This window comes from Leptonotus elevatus, chromosome 8, assembly GCF_054856555.1.
Source record: "Leptonotus elevatus isolate MCC_2025b chromosome 8, RoL_Lele_1.0, whole genome shotgun sequence".
Taxonomy (NCBI): Eukaryota; Metazoa; Chordata; class Actinopteri; order Syngnathiformes; family Syngnathidae; genus Leptonotus; species Leptonotus elevatus.
The window spans coordinates 4,656,017-4,676,105 of record NC_141246.1 but is presented as its reverse complement, the minus strand read 5'-3'; the positions used below and the strand labels follow the sequence as shown (position 1 = coordinate 4,676,105).

General features: G+C 40.5%; 1 protein-coding gene across 1 annotated transcript in view; it reads right to left on the bottom strand.

Moving 5' to 3' along the window:
* Window positions 1-20,089, bottom strand: part of nr3c2 (nuclear receptor subfamily 3, group C, member 2) — a 71,413-nt gene that overhangs the window by 9,088 nt on the left and 42,236 nt on the right. Inside the window, exons 3-7 of the mRNA XM_086082630.1 lie at window positions 16,387-16,514; window positions 8,960-9,076; window positions 6,531-6,872; window positions 2,095-2,239; window positions 589-719 (exon numbers count right to left, since the gene is read on the bottom strand). Coding sequence (XP_085938756.1) covers window positions 589-719; window positions 2,095-2,239; window positions 6,531-6,872; window positions 8,960-9,076; window positions 16,387-16,514 — 863 coding nt within the window. The remainder of the gene's footprint in view (window positions 1-588; window positions 720-2,094; window positions 2,240-6,530; window positions 6,873-8,959; window positions 9,077-16,386; window positions 16,515-20,089) is intronic.

The following is a 20,089-nucleotide window of genomic DNA, read 5'->3' as shown; positions in this document are numbered from 1 at the left end:
AATATTTCCAGTGATTGGCACCGGTGTTGGCGGCTCAACGAAGTCTAGCCAGAATGCAGACTTCTCAAACTCGCCACTACGCTGCTTAAATCTCACCCCCTTCTCGCTCCACCACCGTCAATATGTAAAATGCATGAACTGCGGGTCCAAGTGTGCTTTTGAGACTTTTTGCTGTGTTTAATAGCCACTGACGGATGTGGATGCTGACAGTTTGTAGAGGTGATTGGTGATTGGTGGTGGCGGTGGCGGTGGTGGTGGTCGGGGGGGTGGGGGGTGGGGGGTCTTGGTTAGAACTAGAAATTTCAAATGTGTAGTCAGCCATGTGACCTCTTTTTCCATGACATATTGGGACCTACAAAAATCTGGGATTTGAAAATTACCCAGTATTTCATTTAACTAAGTGAGTGTAGAGGATAACAAACAACCTTATGAAACTTCAGTCTGCATTCATTTATCTGGTGCTCTGTAAGTTTCTCTTTTATGGATGTCCGACCATCCATACTGAAAAGTCTTCAAAACTAACTTTTTTTTTTTTTTTTTAAACGTTAGCATTTAGCGACAAAGCTGTACACGGGCTGTCTTACTCACTTGTGCTGAGAAGCAGCAGGACCTTCATGGAGAGGAACTCGTCGTAGGTGAGCTGCAGCCGAACAAACTCTTGGCTCACCTGCCTCATGCCCAGACACAAGCTGTACATGGCAGACTGCTGCATCCGGTCCCTGAAAATAAGCGAGGAAGGACGGTTATGTGGTGGCAATCAGACTAAGGGAAGCGCTCTTATTTTTGTAATAGTTGTCCTCTAATATATTGCGAACCAAAATTAGCATTTCGCACCTCATTAAATAGCAAAACTGAGAATCAACCGCTGGGACGGTACCAAAAAGCTGGACAGGCACCACACATGAGCTCGATGCTACGTACGCTAGCTAGCAACAAACTATGGCTAGTGTGGCTAATAAGCTGCGAAATCAGTAATCATCACCTCTGTCGTGGCACATAAACTACACTTCTCACAAAAGGGAAGACGAGGAAAGATGGAGAAGCCATGCTAATTGCTAAGCTAATCTAAGATTGACATCATCATGTAATCGCGAACCACCAGAATTAAAAACAAACGATACTGGCTATCTTGCGCTAATCTAACAGCAGCAGACTACACTCTCATTCGCTGACTCCCGTGTCACTCAACAGGCCAGGCCCCGCCTTTTAAAGCGACACACTTTTAAGTCACAGTACACTTTAGAAAGGGAGAATGGTGACCAGAAGTGAACATATATAAGACCTGCACTTCATTTGTATAATTTGCGTTGTGTATACAGTAGTGTGTATCTAACATGATGTAGAGTAACATTTCATGTAGAATTAAATAATCCAAATTGTATTATTATATAAGATTTATGCAATGTAGCGTATGTAGCATAACTTTAAACAATGTAACAAAATAACACAATTGCAGTGTCTACATAACGTTTAATGTAATTTAACATGAATTTAACGTAACATCTATTATAATGCACTGTATATGTAACATAAGGCTAGGTCATGTACCATCTATCCAGCATATTGAATATAATCATGTAACAGAACTAATATAAGATCATGTAACATCGATCGATCATATAACCGTAACATACACTACGTAAGGTACCAACATCATGGTAAAAAAAAAGTTGATCTTTGTGCTGAGTGTGACATATTCTCTCAGCTGTTTGCCTGGATTTTTTTATTTATGTTTTGCTGACTCACTCCTCAAAGTGAGCTGCTGCTTTTCGCAGCGCTTTATATTCTCTCCAAATTGTTTCTACTTGTCTCCAAATTGTTTTCCCTCGGCCGGAAGAGCTCATCCTGACATTTGCGCTCAGGCAACTCACACAAGTCGGCGTCCAGCTGAAAAAACAATTAGACGCTCAAGTTTTTTCCCCAGCCAAGCGTGACATCAGAATTATTATTTTTTTTAAAGAGGAAGAAACGTCCCATCCAGCCTGTCAGAGGGCTAAAATAAAACAACAACAACAAATATATATTTTTCAATGCGTTCGGCCCAGAAAGTATACCCCGCTGTGTGCGTGTGCGTGTGTGTGTGTGTGTACGCACTCGTTGAAGATGAGGTCAGGGGCGAAGTAGAGCATCTGTCCGTTGGTGTGTTTGTAGGAGCGCCAGCCGAGACAAAAAGAGGACAGGCACATCCACGAGTACTGGATCAGCGTAATTTGGTCCTCGATGGGCAGGCCCCGAAAACCTAGCGCACAAACACACAAAGTCAAACCCAAGTCCGCTACAAAAGGCTTGACACATTTTGGGGGTTTTGACATTCATTCTAATACAAAGTGTTTGTATTGGACACTAACACTGTGCTTAAATATTGGATTTAAAAAAAATACTTAAGTAATGGTTCAGTTCTTAAGGATGTTAAATAGTTAAATACATCTGAACTGTATTTAGGCAGTGATAGTTTTGTAAAGCGCTGGAGGTAGTCCGCATACCTAAACCACATTTTGGTAGTTTTGCGGTCAAGGCAAACATTTTCTTTAGGATATGCTCTATGCGCCCCCCACTAGTCTAAACACGGTATTCTGATTAATATTGCGTTTGCGGAACATGAATGAAGCTGAAAAATCCAACTCAGGGGGCGGCCATTTTGCCTTGTGCTGCCAAATTGTTGTCGAGTGAAAATGACATCACAGTGCCTCAGGGCTCTTGTACGACGGCGTTTTAGGGCCACGTATAAATATATTTATTTAAAGGGCGGGGGGCAATATTCCGAGAAAAAAACTTGCAAATTTGAGACTTTATAAAGTGGCAAATTTGCGAGAAAAATTATCGTAAATTTGAGACTTTATAAAGTGGCAAATTTGCGAGAAAAATAAGCGTAAATTTGAGACTTTATAAAGTGGCAAATTTGCGAGAGAAAAACATCAAAAAGTTGATGTGTCGATTCTGCTGCTCTCCGTCATTCACTTGCATTTACCTAAAGTATGCTAGCTTCTGATTGGTTAGTGTTAGTCAGCTGATAAGGGATCAGGAAGTGTTGTCGCTCTAGCTGTCGTGTATGAAGAGTAAAGTTTAAATTAAGAAGGAATCCGTCTCCATCCTCCCTTTTCATTTTAGAAACAATGTCCTATTAACCACCGACGAATCCTCACATTACACGATAGCTACGCGCCGTGTATTTCTCGTAAGTTTCGGAGTTTTTTTCTCGAAAATTTGCCACTTTATAAAATTGCAAATTTACAAATTTATTTCTCGCAAATTTGCCACCTTATTAAGTGGCAAAATTGCCCCCAAGCCTCAATTTTTTTTCTCTGGGTTTGGTCATGTGATGTTCACAAACTGAGCCCTTCACCACTGTGATGTCATTTTCAGGCAGCATCAAGTAACAAAATGGCCGCCCACACACAAGGATAAAAACGGTGGATTTGCTGCTTTATTTATATTCCACAAACCCAATATTAATAAGAATGCTGTGTTTAGATTAGTGTGGCTGAATAGAACATATTATTGTTAAGATTTTTTTTTTGTCTTGATTTCCTCTCTAAAAAAGTAGCTGAGAGCTGTAAACAAATGAAGCAACTGACATTTTCAGCAGTTTCCCATACAGTATTGCACATGTTTTCCCAAGTATTGCCTTATTACTACCATTCATTTGTAATCCGCACGTCAGGGATAACGCAGCATCTTCTGGTAACATGCAAAATCCCAGCGAGGATTCCAGTTATGATGCCTTGCGAGGGCCTCCAAAAATAGAAACAAGAATTGGGAGCGCTGCCAAACTCTCAATCAATGCCTGGCGAGGAGCTCCACATGCGCCACATAACAACACCAAAAGGCAACTGAGGACAGACAAGCGACTTATCCGGCAGGCGCTGCGACTATTTGCGTCTGTGGGGATGTCGCCTTGCTCCTTTTTAAACATGTCGCTCGCATTCTGTAATACGATACGCGGGAGCCTCAACATATGAGTTCAAGTCGTTGCGTCAATACCCTTGTGACTCAAAGCACTTGTATAGTATTCTTTCGCCTTTGAAATGAATGGAAATGCCATGAATTCATTCCAGCCCATCAATGATGTGCAAAGATTATTATTATTATTTTTTTTTTTATGATTTCATTTTTTTTTAATGATTTCATTTTTGAATAAAATGAATCATTTTTATTATTATTTTTTCGTGTCAAGCAGAAGTTTGGTCCTGAAATTTTTGTCCTTCCCAAAAAAAACCTGAATTTTTTTTTACAGGTCAATTTGACATGCGATATAGTTGAAGAGTTGTGTTTAATATGTCTCTCACTTTACAGCAATTGTTAATAAAATGCATATTCAAAAGTAATAATCAAAACATGTTATTGCCTTTTTTTTAAATAACCAAAAAAGACCAGCAAAGTGTTATTCTAAAATTCGAAATGATTGTGTCAATTGACCCACATAAAACTTTATAGCTAACATACAAAATTGCAAATTCAAATATATTTGAAAATATGGTTGTTATGAGTTTTAATCCTCGTACTTTACAGCAAGTATAAAAAAGGCAAATTTGAAAATAATTTAAAAAATTTAAAAATATTTTTTAAATGAACACGATAAAATAGGGCTGCTCGATTATGAAGAAAAAATTAATAATATTTTTTTTTGACTTTTTTTTTTTTACTCTGCTTTCATTGTTGCTTGCGCTGTGCACTTTGAGATTCGTTTTATAAATGTTAAGTGTGTTAATCTATTATTTATTAATATTAATCCCGATTATATTGGTAATAATTGAAATCACGATTAGGACGATCATTTATTTTTTGTTACAAAACAAGAAAATGTTTAAATGTAAAAAAAATATTAAGACAAATAGAATTCTTTGCAACACTATAATTAGTTCATTTTGGATGAAACAAAATGTATTAAATTAGTTATTTTAAAATTTACAGAAGGTGCAAATGTATACATTTAAACAACTCAAACAACTAATAAATTAGTGTTAATCTTTTTTTTTAAACGATTATTCTGATTTTGTAATTGTGGAGTGTAATAATTGAAATTGTAATTGAATTTCGATTAATTGCACAGCCCTATGATAAAGGATTTATAGTTATTTGAGAACATTACAATAAAAAATATAAAATATTTACTAAAATATAGAGAAGGCCAGTAAAAGTTTTGCAAAAAAAAAAGAAACATCTATAAAAAAAATCTAATATGACTCACATTGCCTCCCAAAAAAATCATAAAAAATCTGAATTCCAACATAGAGGCCACATAGAACATATTGTAAAGAACAATTTTGACTGAACTTTCACTTTAAATATGAAATATGAAATCAAATAAAATGAAAAGAACATAACCGTGACCAAGAGAAGAAGTTTAATCTTGAGAATTTAGTACATTAATAACAAAACGTGATTATTTTTTTTGTTTATTTTCTTTTTTTCTTGCGTAGCAATTTGACCAGCAACGTAGCAGGATGGGATTTAATACGCTTCTGACTTTCAAGCTAACTGGTTGATATCCCCCCACGGAACATCTTTATCTCATCTAACTACACTTTAATGAGACGCATCAGAGCCAACATCTGGCCGGAGCAGTGATGTAAATGCCTTCACTCTTATAAATCCCCATTTCTATTTAATGCTCAAATAGGATTTCGTTGGTAATCTCATTGGAAGATTTGCCGAACGGTTTCCAGGGCTGAAAGGAGAGAAAAGTGGGAAGCCTGACAGACAACACGAGCCAGCGCGGCTATGAATATCATCTTCATTAAAACCCAGAATTGCATTACAAGAGGCTTTTCATTTACATTTTATTGGACTGACATTTAATAGAAAGTTGAAGGTCCAACGTGAGTCGTGGATGGCGGGAATAATTCACGCACTTTGTTGAGTTTTTAAATTATAATTTTTTTGACGGCTATTGACGTCAAAAATTCATTTGAACTATTTCTATTAGTTTCACATTTTTTTCCACTTTTGTTAACAAGAGTATGAAAACCTAAAAAAAAATATTGTACATTAAGAACAGGTATAAAATTTGTGATTAATCTTGACTTTAAATAATTAAGTAATTAAACAAAAAAGAAAATGTTATTTAAAAAATTAGAGACGTCAGACGATTAATTTTTTTAATTGTAATAATCGCATGACTTCAATAGTTAACTCATGATTTATCACATTTTATGTCTGTTCCCAAAAAAAATTCTAGTTTTTCTTACTCTTGTCAACAAAAGTGGAAAAAAATGTGAAACTAATAGAAATAGTTCAAATGAATTTTTGACGTCTATAGCCGTCAATGGCAGTGAATGAGTTAAGTAAAACTGAAACAGAGATACTCACCCTTTGATCATGCATGATTAAGTTTTGACAAAATGTTGAATGCTGTATGATAACAAATTTAAACTAACCTGTCTAAAATGAATACGGTACATATATATTGGGAATCACTGCCCTAAATCATAACGTGTATTTGAAGGCGCCGCTTAATTCAACGTTATCGCCCCAAATAAAATAAAAAAGCCGACCCCAAAATAGCATCGAGGCCACACGTCGCAACTAACCTGGAAGTACTTTGGCCCACTTGACCAGGCGCACCATCTGCTTGCCGGCCAGGCAGTTGAGGCTGGACAGCAGGTGGTCGGTGGTGTCGGGCTGCGTGTTGTCGAAGCCCGAGTACACCTCTTCGGGTTCGATGAGCTCTAGCACGCTGCAGATGGACGGAGGCAGGAAAGGTGTGACCACGCCGGACGCGCGGGACACCAGGGCGGCGTTGGCGGCGGCGCTGGCGTTCAGCTCCTTCTCCGACGACAGGAAGTCCACGCCGGACCCCGCCTGGCTATCCTTGGCTGCCTGCGGGTCATCGCTGACGCTCTTTAGCTTGCCCAACTTCTTGGATTTACGAGCTGTTGGGAGGAACGCGCTGTCAGTCATAGTTAGCCAAGACGGTAAATGGGGCAGAAAACTGGAAGACTTTGGGGACGAAGAGTTTCAGCGGGTGGTGGTATGCATGGTGAGCAGGGAGCGGCTCATGCAGGGTTAAAAGTTCAGTTATAGGGCTTGAAGCCAGGCTCATACGTACGACGGCGCATTAGGGCCATGTATAAATATATATATTTTTAAAGGGGGGTAATATTCAGAGAAAAAACTCACAAATTGAAATAAAATATATTTGCATAAACAATATTAGGTGGCAAATTTGAGAGGAAAAACCTCACAAATGTACAAGAAAAAAATCAAATATTTGTGACAAAGTGGCAAATTTCCTTTTATTTTCAAAATCTTTTTTGAATACTAGACCGAAAAGTATAATTTTAAAGAGTTCTCAAATAGGTGTATTTCTCGCAAGTTTCTGAGTTTTCTTTTCCTCAAGAATTTGTGAGTTTTTTTCCCCCACAAATTTGCCACTTTAATGTCGCAAATATCCAAGTTTTTTTGTTTTTGTAAATTTATGAAGGTTTTTTTCTCGCAAATTTGCCACTTTACAATGTCACAAAAATCTGAGGGTTTTTTTCTCGTAAATTTGTGAGGTTTTTTCTCGCAAATTTGCTACTTTATAATGTGGCAAATATCACACTTTTTTTGGTGGAAATTTGTGAGGGTTTTTTCTCGCAAATTTGCCAATTTACAATGTCCCAAATATCCAAGTTTTTTTCTGGAAATTTGTGAGGTTTCCCATAAAAAAATGAATCGAGTGTGAATTATTATGTTCCCAGTTTGTAGTATTTGATCACGCATTCGACTAATGGGGAGCGTAATGGAGAAGAGCAGAGACATGCACGCACACTCTCCAAAACGGATGACGTCAAATGCAGTCAAATACAGTACTTCAAGAATATGACATGCAATGTGAAAGCACATACAGTATATACATAAATATATACAGTATTTACATAAATTAACATGTATACATCCTAATAGTTTGAATTACCGGTAATAAAAAAAATATATAAATAATTTTGCTGCTTTTGCTGATGTTTTAGATTTTTGTTGCAGTACCGTTTCAGTACCGGTGTCGAGGTGTTTTATACAGGTATAGTACCGAAGTCAAAATTTTTGTATCGTGACAACACTATCGCAAATATCCAAGGTTTTTTTCGTAAATTTGTGACGTTTTTTTCTCGCAAATTTGCCACTTGAAAATGTTGCAAATATCCCCAAAAAATTTCCATAAATTTGTGAGGGTTTTTTTCTCATTAATTTGCCACTTTAAAATGTTAAAATATTTGAGTTTTTTCTCATAAATTTGTGAGATTTTTCTCAGAATATTACCCATACATGCTTTAAAAGTAATCAATAAAATCGTAAAATCAATACTAAAACTAGAAAGCCAACATGATGCTAAAATGATTGTTTATTTGATTCGGCCTTTTGAACCAGAGGTGGTGAGAAAGTGTTTTTTTTTTTTTTTATTATTATTTTTATTTGTCCTTTACTGATACCATAGAGGAATGAGTTGCAATAATCCAACCTGGAGAAAATCAGAACATGGATACATTTTTTGTCAGGTTTGGTAATTGTTGATTTAGTTTGGGCTGTGATGTGTATGTGGAAGAAGCATGACTGGACGACTATATTGATGTGAGCTGTGAAGTAAAAAGGAACAAAAAAGACTTCTAAATATTTGGCGGTGAGATATTTGTAATGGTGCCAAGGCTGGATGTAACGATATAGGTTAAGTTTAGCATGTTGAAGAGAATTATTTCCAGTTACTGATTTCGAGAGAGTTTTGTGCTACTCAGGATTCTCAATACAAAGTTATAGCGGTGAAAGGTGACCCTGTGGCGCTTGGTTATTTGGCCAATGGACAGCATATAAATAGAAAATACAATTGGGCCTAAAATTGAACCTTGCGGTACGCCACAAACAATGGTAGAGGTGGATGAGCACCGGTTAACCGATGGTGACCCGCAAAGGTTGGTTCTAAATGTTCAGAAAAGACATTTCTCTGTATTAGCATCCTCGCTACTTGCGCCACCTCGCGAGTCCTCACCTCCGAGGTTCATCCCGGCCTGGAGGCACTTGCGTACGCGGCACGCCGGGCAGTTTTTCCGTCGGATCTTGTCGATGATGCAGTCGTTCCTCCCGGCACAAAGGTAGTTGTGTTGACCTAACGGAAACAAATGATGAAAGTCAGTCTGCAATTTGGCATTAGGAGCAAAGTAGTGCCTTGCACTGTGACAACAGCCCGAGTATGTTTTCGCACCCGTGGATTCACATATTTGCAGATTTTAAAAAAATAATAATTTCAGTTTTTATTTTTTGGGGGGGGGGGGGGGGTTGGGGGAATTATTCATTCAGCAGTCATGCCCCACGGTTTACTACGATTTAAAAAAAGTCAAGGTTTTAAAAACCACCAGATTTTTATTGCAGCCATAAAACTTGAAGTCACACTCCCACAAGGTTCTCTGTGGCTGGAATCGATTTGGACCGTTGACTTCATAGTAGCCCCCTAACATGCTAGTCTCCATCTTCACACGGAAATGCCTGAAAAGTAGTGGTGGGCGGATCGATCCAAACATTTGATATTATCGATACCAAGTCAGTATCGATATCGGAATCGATACTGGCACTATAATATCGATCGAGTAGTTTAGTTTCAATTTGGCTCTTTTATGCACTGCTGCGGTTTGGTCAGATAACAGCCACGTCATAGCCACAGGCAGACTTGCTCCCGCTCTCCCTCCTTTCGATCGTGTGCCGTCACGTGACACATAGTATTGTACTTAAAAATATATATAAAAAAAGTGGGGGGGTATGTTGTTTTATGTTTCATATTTGTTGTTGCATGATAATCTTTAACATCTTGTTTATTTAGGTTGGGAAAAAAAAGTAATGAACGCATAATTTTGTATTTGTAGTTTCTGAACCGTATATGATTGTTTAAATTTATTTTCCGATGAACACTTTGTGTACTTTGTTTAAGAAAGTAAACAAATTATTTTATTATGGTTGCAATGTTTCTTGGGGGACAAAAAGTATTGATAAACTATTTTCTATTTATCAATAAACTTTGTCCTAATTTTGTCTTCTTTTTTTTTTTAAAGGAAACAACACAAAGACACTTAAAGGTTGAAAATTGATTGTTAACTCATTTACTGCCAATGACGGCTATAAACGTCCAAAATGTATTTAAACTATTTCTATTAGTTTAACATTTTTTCCACTTTTGTTAACAAGAATATGAAAACCTATAATTTTGTTTATTGTACATTTAGAACAGATATGAAATTTGTGATTAATCGCGGGTTAACTAGTGAAGTCATGAGATTAATTACGATTAAAAACTTTAATTGCCTGACGCCCCAAATTTTTTATATTTTCTTTCCTTTACTAAAAAAAAATTCATTCACTGACGTTGACGGCTATAAACGTCAAAAAATAATTTCAACTATTTCTATTAGTTTAACATTTGTTTCCACTTTTGTTAACAAGAGTATGAAAACCTATACTTTTTTATTGTACATTTAGAACAGATATAAAATTTGTAATTAATAGTGAAGTCATGAGATTAATGAAAATTTTTAAAATAAATAACCGCCTCTTGCCCCTAATTTTTAACAATCTTTTTTTTTAATGAATTTATGGCAGTGAATGGGTTAATAAGAAATTTGATGATACAGCTACAAAAAAATATATATATATATATACCATAATTTTCAAAAGGTATCAATATCAGTATCGGTGATACTGGCCCTGTATTTACTTGCCGTCGGAATCAATACCAAAATGTGCAGTATCGCACACCCCTAACGGAAATGCACCGTGCCTGAAAAGCAGCAGCAAACAGGAAGTCGAACTAAAATACCAAAATAAAGCAGTAGCTCCACATGTAGCGCTAATGAGTGCGACATCCTGTTGCAGGAACCTCGAGGAAGCGGGCCGGCGCGACAGTGACGCTAACGCGCCTCGCGTCTGGCCCTCAGCTACATCCAGTCAGCTCCTTCCTTTTCCTCGTCCTCCGCTTCCATCTATCCACCCATCCCTCGCTTCTTCTTCAGACTCGGAGCGCCATACGCCCACACACACATGCGCGTCTACACACACACACACACACACACACACGTACGTAGTCCATGCCGCTCCACTTGGCAATAAAAAATAAATAAAAAATCGCACATACAGATGGAGACCCCTGTGAGCCCAGTGCATGACCTCGCTCTACATAGTGTGCGCATTGAGCGTGTGTGCGTGTGTCTTGATGCTTTCCGAGTTGTTTTCACATACACTTTTGTGTACGTCCTGGCGTCTACTGCATTTTGCCGTGTGTGTGTGTGCGTGTGTGTGTGTGTGTGCCAAAAGCCAAGGAGGCGAGCAGCAGGAGGAGAGGCAGCAGCTGTAGCCCCGCTTCACTATTTCTGGCAAAGTCACATGACCGTTACATAAGCTCATTTTTCCCGCTCTAAAAAACAGTAAACTGCGACACAGGAAACACATAGCAGGCAGGCAGGAGCGGTCAGTGGACACAAGACCCCCCCACCACCTCACCCCCCACCCCCACCCATGCACATCACAAACACACCCCGTTGCAACTCTTGACCGTTGGGCTCGTTCCCCTAAGTCGGGTTAATGATTGTCAAGTTGTCACATGAGCGCAAGTCAGTAGATGCGCACGTGTTAGGCAGGCCGCTGCAAGAATTTTTTAGGTTTGATGCCGATTCCAATATTTTATGATAACTGATTAAATGGATGATTAATTATAATAAATTAAATAACTTCATTTTGGTCCCTTAAGGCCTACAACAAGATATGAATTACCGCAGAACATTGGATTGTTTCCTAATACTTTGTCCTTCAGTATTTAACAATAGACAGAAAAATCGGCGGATCTTTTTGGGGAAATAGATGTTTGAATGTCATTATTTTGGTCTCATGTGTTAAATATAAGAATAAAATTTGGAGGAAATGGCTGATTTTTGGCAATTAAAAAAAAAAGTACTGATTTAATCGGACGGCCGATTAATCGGTCAGGTCCCAAATAACAAAGAAAAGTGCAAATATGGTTTTGACAATCAAATAGCACTCGCCACTAGTTTTGTATCATGTACATTTGAATGCATCCAGCGAGGCCAAATGATCCCAATGCGGACCTAAATAGACATTATAAAAAGTCTACACACCCTTGTCCAAATGCCAGTTTTTTTGTAATGCAATAAAAAGAGACTTATGATAAATAATTTACAAATCTATAAATAAATATATTAAATACAAGTTTTGCACCACTAATATTATTTTAATATAATATTAATATTATGCAATATTTTCTTCTTCCTGGGGGCATAACAAAAATCCATTGAGAAGCACATTTTATAAAAACACACTTGAAAAAAAAAGCCTAGTATCTAATTAGAACTCGGGCCCTCAGACAGATTTTGTGTTATTTATTTGGCCTAAAACGTCCCTTTTGACAGTAAAGGTTGCTGACCCCTGACCTAAAGTATGCTAGCTTCTGATTGGTTAGTGTTAGTCAGCTGATAGTGGGATCAGGAAGTGTTGTCGCTCTAGCTGTTTTTTCTCAAAACTGTAGGGGGAGCCCTGGAGCTGAACACATACATGCTTGCCGTATGTTTCCTCGGCGTCCTGCGTCCTCTTACCTAAATACCTTCCGACAATGTTGGTCACACGCGCACGCTTTACAGTAGCGTTACTCCTTCAGACACACACACACACACACTTGTCTGAACGCGCGCGCGCGTGTGTGTCTGGAGCCTTCGCGATTACGACTTGTATGTTGCTAGACGTGTCGGCGAGGTGGCTGCGCTCCAGCTGTTGTTACATAACCCCGCCGTGTCACGCACGCACACAACCTGAGCCATTCAGTTCTGTGGGAGGCCCAGTCCCAAGCTGGAGAAGAAAAAGAAAAAAAAAATTGTGATTTGACGCCCCGTCAGCGCACACCGGCGTCCTCGCCTGACCTCTCTTTTTCGCCAGTGGGAGACGTAAGCCGACTGGCAAGCGCTCTCTTTTTAGCAAGGCGGCGGCTGCTGCCGTTAGTAAATCTTGACTGGCAAAAACAAAGCCGGCGAGCTAAAAGGGGAATAATATTACGGAGCGCCGCCGCGCCAAGCCGCCGATGACGTGAATAATGCGCTGGCGCGCTAACGCCGATGCGCCGCGCCGCATGGAGCTGTTTATTAGGCGCAGCTGTTCTTTATTAAAAAATAGAAAAACTCAACAGAGGCGCGCTCGGCCGTTTCCGCAGTTCGTTAGCGGCAACGGCGCGATTCTTGACGCATGTCAGGCTGAGAAAGAAACGCCAGATGATGAAGCAAACTTGAGAGGAAAGAAATGACAAATAACCAACTTCCTGTTTGATGTCATCGTCGGTCCTGGAGACTTTTTCGTGCCTCTACTTTTGATGACCCAACTTTTCATGGATTTCGGTCTAAAATGGCTGCCGAAAACCACAATGTCAAATTTCCTGTTTAACTCATTGACTGCCATTGACGGCTATAGGCGTCAAAAATTCATTTGATTTATTTCTATTGGTTTAACATTTGTTCCCACTTTTGTGAGCAAGAGTATGAAAACCTAGAAATAATTGTATTGTACATTTAGAACAGATATAAAATGTGATTAGTCATGAGTTAACTATTGAAGTCATGAGATTAATTACAATTAAAAAAAATTAATCTGACGCCTTTAATTTTTTAATAATATTTTCTTTTTTGTAGAATTACTTATTTAACCTCAAGATTAATCACACATTTTATATCTGTTCTAAATGTACAATAAAAAATTCTAGGTTTTCATACTCTTGTTAATAAAAGTGGAAAAAAAATTTAACTAATAGAAATAGTTCAAATGAATTTTTTACGTCTCTAGCCGTCAATGGCAATTTGGCAGCCATGTCTGTCATACCAAGGCATGCGAAAAAGTCTCAAAGACCCATGCCCAAAATTGAATAGGAAGTCGGCCATTTTGGTTTGAAGCAGCCATTTCCCAAGCTTGTACACTAATGAACTCCGTCCAGTCATTCATTTTATTCACTTATCCGGTGTAGGGTCGCTGGTGCAGCATTATAGATAGGGAATCCCAGATTTTCCTCTCCCTAGCCGCTTCGCCCAGCTCTTCCGAAGGGATACTGAGGCGTCCCCAAGCCATCCAGGGTGGACAAAAGCCATTTCTCAATTTGCGTCCTTGTGATCTCGTGAAACGCCAACAGTCCAATTAAAAATACGCATAAAGCAATGAATGGACGGAATACCCGGATGTTGCACTTGTCTGCTAGCTTAAGCCTGCTAGCCGGGCATTTTGCGCTGCTATCAAAATGGCTTCCCGGTAATACGTCAGGGAAGTTCACAAGTACGCAGCCGTTCCAATTACAAAGAGACTAACATTTTTAACTCATTCCCTCCCAGCCATTTTCACTGAAGAAAGATTAAAAGAAGATTAGATTAAAGAAGAGACTCTTCTTTCATCCGAAAACTTTTTTTATTTGTATCTGTTTCATCATTATTCACAAATCTGTTGAAAACAATGGGCTTATTGCAACATGGCCCTGGTTGATCTCTTATACTCTCCTGTCACCTGCTGGCCGTTAATTTAATAACTAACATTGCTTTAAAGCCTTCTGTATGCTCTAGCATTTAAAAAACGTATAAAAACGTTATTGGGACCATGGCAATGTTTAAAATATAACGTTTTTATACGTTTTTGGGTACATTCTTAATGAGACTGTCTTTGCCGAGATGCCCGAGCCAACTCACCTGGCTCAACTCTGAGGCTCTACTGACCTTCTCACCCTATCAAGTTCATTTTGAGGGAGAAAAAAACAATTCTAAACATACTCCGGTGCTTTGGTCCGGTCCAGCGTAGCGAACTGCAAGTGCGAACACAGCTTTAATCGTCTGATAAGATCCTAAAACAAGTCAGCGGATTCTAACCCTTGATTGCTAACTTTTGCAGCTATGAGCCCAAACGTTGCATCCCCTCCAGGCAGGAAGTGGCAAAAGAAATCAAATTGAGGGTCGGACTCTTCTCTTTTTTCCTCTTGTACAGATGCCTACTCTGTGCTGTTCATCTCCATTGCCCACTCAGAGAGGGAAATAGTGCAATAAAAAAGGGTGGGCGGGGGGGTGGGTGGGGGTAGGTGGTGTCATGGTGCTGACGCATCGCTTCCCATCCCTCTCAATTCCCCCCGTCTCGTTATCTGTCTGACTTTTTCTTTGTCCTTTCTCCCCGCTGTCCTCTGTCTCTCCTCGCCTCGTTGCATCCCTTCCTCTCTCTCTCTTTACACTTTGGAGCGGAGATGACGGGATAGGTCAGGCCAGTTGCGATTGCTGGCAACCTTGGCGGCGTCACGGGCCGCCCTCATTATGCCGGCACGGCCCGCGGCAGGCAGAAACTCCGAGCGATCCTTTTGCTGTTGTTTTTTTTTTTTTTTAGAACAGACTGGACACGTGAGGCGTAGGACGTCACGTCGGTCTCCCTGGCGACGCTGCGTAAACATCATCAGGCCTAAATCGGAATTGGATTTTGGAAAGAGCGCGATTGCTCTTGTTGAAATTGTCAGGAAAAACACCCAGAGGCGCTTTTAGGCGGCTGAGAGCAAAAAGCAGGTCCTTTCATTCATCAAGTGAAAAAAAAACAACCACATCAATGTTAAGATAGTAACGTCCTCCTTTTTCACAGCGAATCCTCGAAATGATATTTTTTTTATTCTCTAAATTAGATGGCATAAGTTAAGAAAGAAAAAAACAACTTCTAAACCCACCTTCAGGGACAGTCTAAATATAAAAATGCTGTTTTACTGGATTTGGACTGATTTTGCAAGGTCTACAGAATATTGTGTTCTATTGCTATAAATACCTACCAAAAGAAAGATTAGAGTCTCTTCTTTCATAAAAAAAAACAACTGTATATTTCTATCTGTTTCCGTTTTGCAGAAATTCACATTAGAATATAGCTAAGTTTCATCATTATTCACAAATCGGTTGTGGGTAAATTAGCTTTTTTTTTCAACATGGCCCTGGTTGAGCTCTTTTGCTCTGCTTCCACCTGTGGGCCGTTTTTGTAATAACTATCATTTCCTCAACCGTTCTCTGCAGTCGAGAGGCTGCATCAAAAAGCCTTCTGTGTGCTGCAGCATAAAAAAAACGTATACATACGTCTTTGGGACACTTAACTTTTAAAATAGAACGTATTTATACGTTGTTGGCAGCAAATGAGTTAATCCCGTATTTCCCCATTGTCAATATCACGACAGAAATGGCACCCACTGTGCACCCCACCCCCCCAAAAAAACCATTAAAAAAAAATATCTATTTATAGCTGGTAAACAAGGTTCAAATTCAGTTTGCAATTGCAAAAAAAATTAATGCATGAGGTGAAAAAAACAAAACATATATATAACTATATACTACTATCAACATCCCGAAAGCCCCAGGTTCGCTTTATAATACAAGTTCAGCATCATACCTTCCACGGCCCTTTTGAAGAAGACCTTGCAGCTGCCGCACGTCACCACGCCGTAGTGGCAGCCCGACGCTTCGTCCCCGCACACTAGGCACACCTTGGCCGTCGAGGAGGGTTGCCTGAGCGGCGAGCTGCATGGACACAACACAAATATATGAGACATTGGTGAAGCGCCAACAGTATTTGGTGCCATGTTAAAGATCCCCATAATAAACACCAGTTCGCTACCCGACCAGGCAGCTTGTGCCGGCGCCCATTGCTACTGCTAATGTTAGCCACCGCTCGACAACCAGTCAGCTTCTAGTCTCAGAGGAGCCATTCAGCTGACAGTTGAGGATGTAATGGGGAAAAAAATCACAAACTTATCAGCTACCAGACGCCACCCGAACAAGCAGTACGTACGTACAGCATTGTTGCGCAACCTGAAATACTACTGTAGCGTGATAAAGAAAATCTTACTTGGCATCTGGCAGTTTTTGTACCAAGTTAGGTCGTGAATTCTCAAACTTTTCTGCGGTGACTGTTCACCCCCCCCCCCCCCCCCCCAAAAAAAAGGTTCCAACTAAACACTAGCCGTTACCTCTTGATTGATCACAAATGATGGGAAGCTAGCCGATTGGGCAGCTTCCAATCCCAGAGAGGGACATACAGTATAAAGTACCATTCATTGTGCGTTTATGAAAGCAGACCTTAACGGTGAAGCTGTGATTAATGTACACCCCCCCCCCCCCCCCAAAAAAAAGGCGGAACTTAACAACAGCTACCAGCCGCTACCCGACCAAGCAGCATGCACAACATTGTTAACCAGCCTTAAGTTGGTTGCTTTTTTATTTAATTGAGTGGTGCTATTTAATAGTATCTGGTAATGGTATCTCTACGTGGTAGACAACAAAACCCCAAACTAAACACCAGCTGCTACCCGATCAGGCAGCTTGTGCATCAATGTTGGTAGTCATCAAGTTGATCACAAATGAGTACAACGGAACCTCAATTCGATGGACAGAAAAAAAGTGTCCAGTCCACTCAAAATGCCTCTTTGTACGACATAGGTGTCAAAACTCCGGGCCCTGGAGGGCCGCAGTCCTGCGGGTTTGGGATTTTTCCGTTCTCCAACACGGCTGATATATGATCAGCTCATCAGCAAGTTCTGCATAAGCCTGATAACGATCCTGCTGATTGGAATCAGCTTGTGTTGGAAGAGGGAAACCTCCAAAACCTGCAGGACTGCGGCCCTCCAGGACCGGAGTTTGACACCCATATTTGTACGTTATTTTGAGAATTTGTCGCAATTTCCCACATCGCCAGCAAACGGCGCTGCGTCGCCATAAACAGAGACTGGTCACGTGTTTCAGGTCTTGTCTATTCTTGTGTCCTTGTGATCTTTAAAAAAAAAAACACCATCAGACACGATCCAATTCCCGTTCCAATGAGAGTACACGTAAACCAAAAACGCACAGAATAACCGGATGTTGTCCTAGTCTGCTAGCTTAAATCAAAGATCGGTCGGCTACCTGTGAGGACTTGGTTGGGAAAATATCCCAAGATGCATTTCGTGCGCAGCCGTTCCAATTTTCAAAGAGGCTAGCGTTCTCCGTTAGCTTAGGATCCTTCATAGCCACGAAGCTAGCTCAAAAGAAGCATGTCGTACCGACCTATTTACATCTGTGGCTTGTTGTTCTTACTGGCGACTGTGAACTGTGCTATTTTGGGCACAGTACATTGTTGTTGTTGTTGTTGTTGTTGTTGTTGTTGTTGTTTGTAAATCCGTTATCCATGGCATCTAATCGTAACAGAGATGAAAAACGGAAATGCTAACATTGAGGCGCGTGAAGGCAACTAGATGCACGTAATAATCCATAAAGCACCAACAAGGTAAGTTGGGATAAAGTTTTAAGACGTTTGTTTGTTTTTTTATAATTGTTTACTGTACTGGGAATTTGTAGAGTACGAATAAAAGCTATAAAAAAAAAATGCACACTCTAAAAACAGTTGGGTCAAAAGTAACCCAATTATGGTATAAAAATGGACCGATCCACTTAATGGGTCAATCTGACCCAACTTTCTGGGTTGTTTTATACAAAATGACCCAATTTCTGGACCCAAGTAAAGGATCTGGCCAATATTTACGAGTTGTTTTACACTAAAAGACCCGTTTCTTGACTCAAAGTAGAGAACCAGTCCATTTTTGACCCATAGTTAGATCATTTTCGGCCCAACTGTTTTTAGAGTGCGCTACAGTGGGCGTTTCCTTCGACGAGCCCTTCCTCCAATTAGCCCGTCAAGAGCGAGGCTCCACCGAACCCGTCTTAAAAGCTCTCAAGCTTAGAAGCTTTTGCTGCCTTTCAAGCATTTTTCTCCTCGCGCCCTATAAAGGGACCCCGCGCGCGCACATTTTGTGCCGGCGCACACGTAACAACGTAGACGGGTACACGGGCGAGAACACCTTGTATCAAAACATCCAGAGTGGCCTCAGCTTCCCTCTCTCTCTTCTTTTTCTGTGCTAATTGCCTCTCTCTGCCATCTAAATCAATGAGATGCAAGGTGATTGTCTGGTTAACATTCTCCTTCCATCCTTCATCAAGGCAGCTGCCAACCTCGCTCTCTCTCTCTCGCTCTCTCTCTCGCTCTTTTTCAAGCTAGGAAGCGCTCCGGCGTCGGCGGCGCACTCGGATGCAATCAGGAGCGCTGATCTAATTCCCCCTCGTCCATCTACACACACATTCAATTTGTTAGGACGCTTAGAGGAGTCTCTGGTGAGGTGTTTGTCTGACTCTCTGGCACTGGGCCGTGTCATTTCCCCTAATGTGTGTGTGTGTGTGTGTGTGTGTGCGCGCGCGCGCAAGTCCAATCCATGCCCAGCCATGTTTTTCAGCATGTTAATCTACAGAACACACATGCGAGCATACGCCGGGCCTTATCGCGCCGCACCGCCGCGGACGTTGACATCGCAATCAATCGATCTGCACGGTGACGAAAGGCTAACAAAAAAAAAAACACGCACGCACACGACACGTGCGTCCCGACTCGCATTAAGTGCCAGCCAGCCTGCCGGTCCAGTAACAAGGTGACTTTCCCTCCCCCAGAGGAGTATATAGGTCACTCACTGCGCGCTTACGAAAGCAGAGCTGACAGGCCAGGCTGCAGTGACTGCGCAGAAAAAAAAAAAAAAAAAAAAAAAGGCCCCAAACTAAACACCAGCCGCTACCTGACTAGGCAGCTGGTGCAGCAATGTTGCTAGGCCAGAAATTGATCCAAGTGATATAAACAAGCAGGACTAAGGAGGATTCATAAACAAACTAAAACAAACAAACAAAACATCATAGCTACTGCTTGAATTAAATAGTTCCCGCTACCCAACCAGGCAGCTTCTTCCTTGAGAGGAGTTTCCGGTCACACGAAAGCAGAGCTGACAAGCCAGGATGCCGTGAGCGTGTACCAAACAAAAAGCCTCAAACTAAACACCATCCGCTACCCGACGTGGCAGGTGGTGTTCACCTCAAACGGATCACAAAAATAGGATAAGGGATTACTGGGCGCAAAGGTGAAAAATATTCATTACAAAAAGGGGGGAAAAAACAGCCAAGTTACTGCTTGCTACCCGATCAGGCAGTTTCTACCCCCTCCACGAGCAAATGGAGCTTGCAGGCCAGGCGGCAGTGACTGCACAAAAAAAAAAGACCCCATCAAAACAGTAGAGGCTACCCGA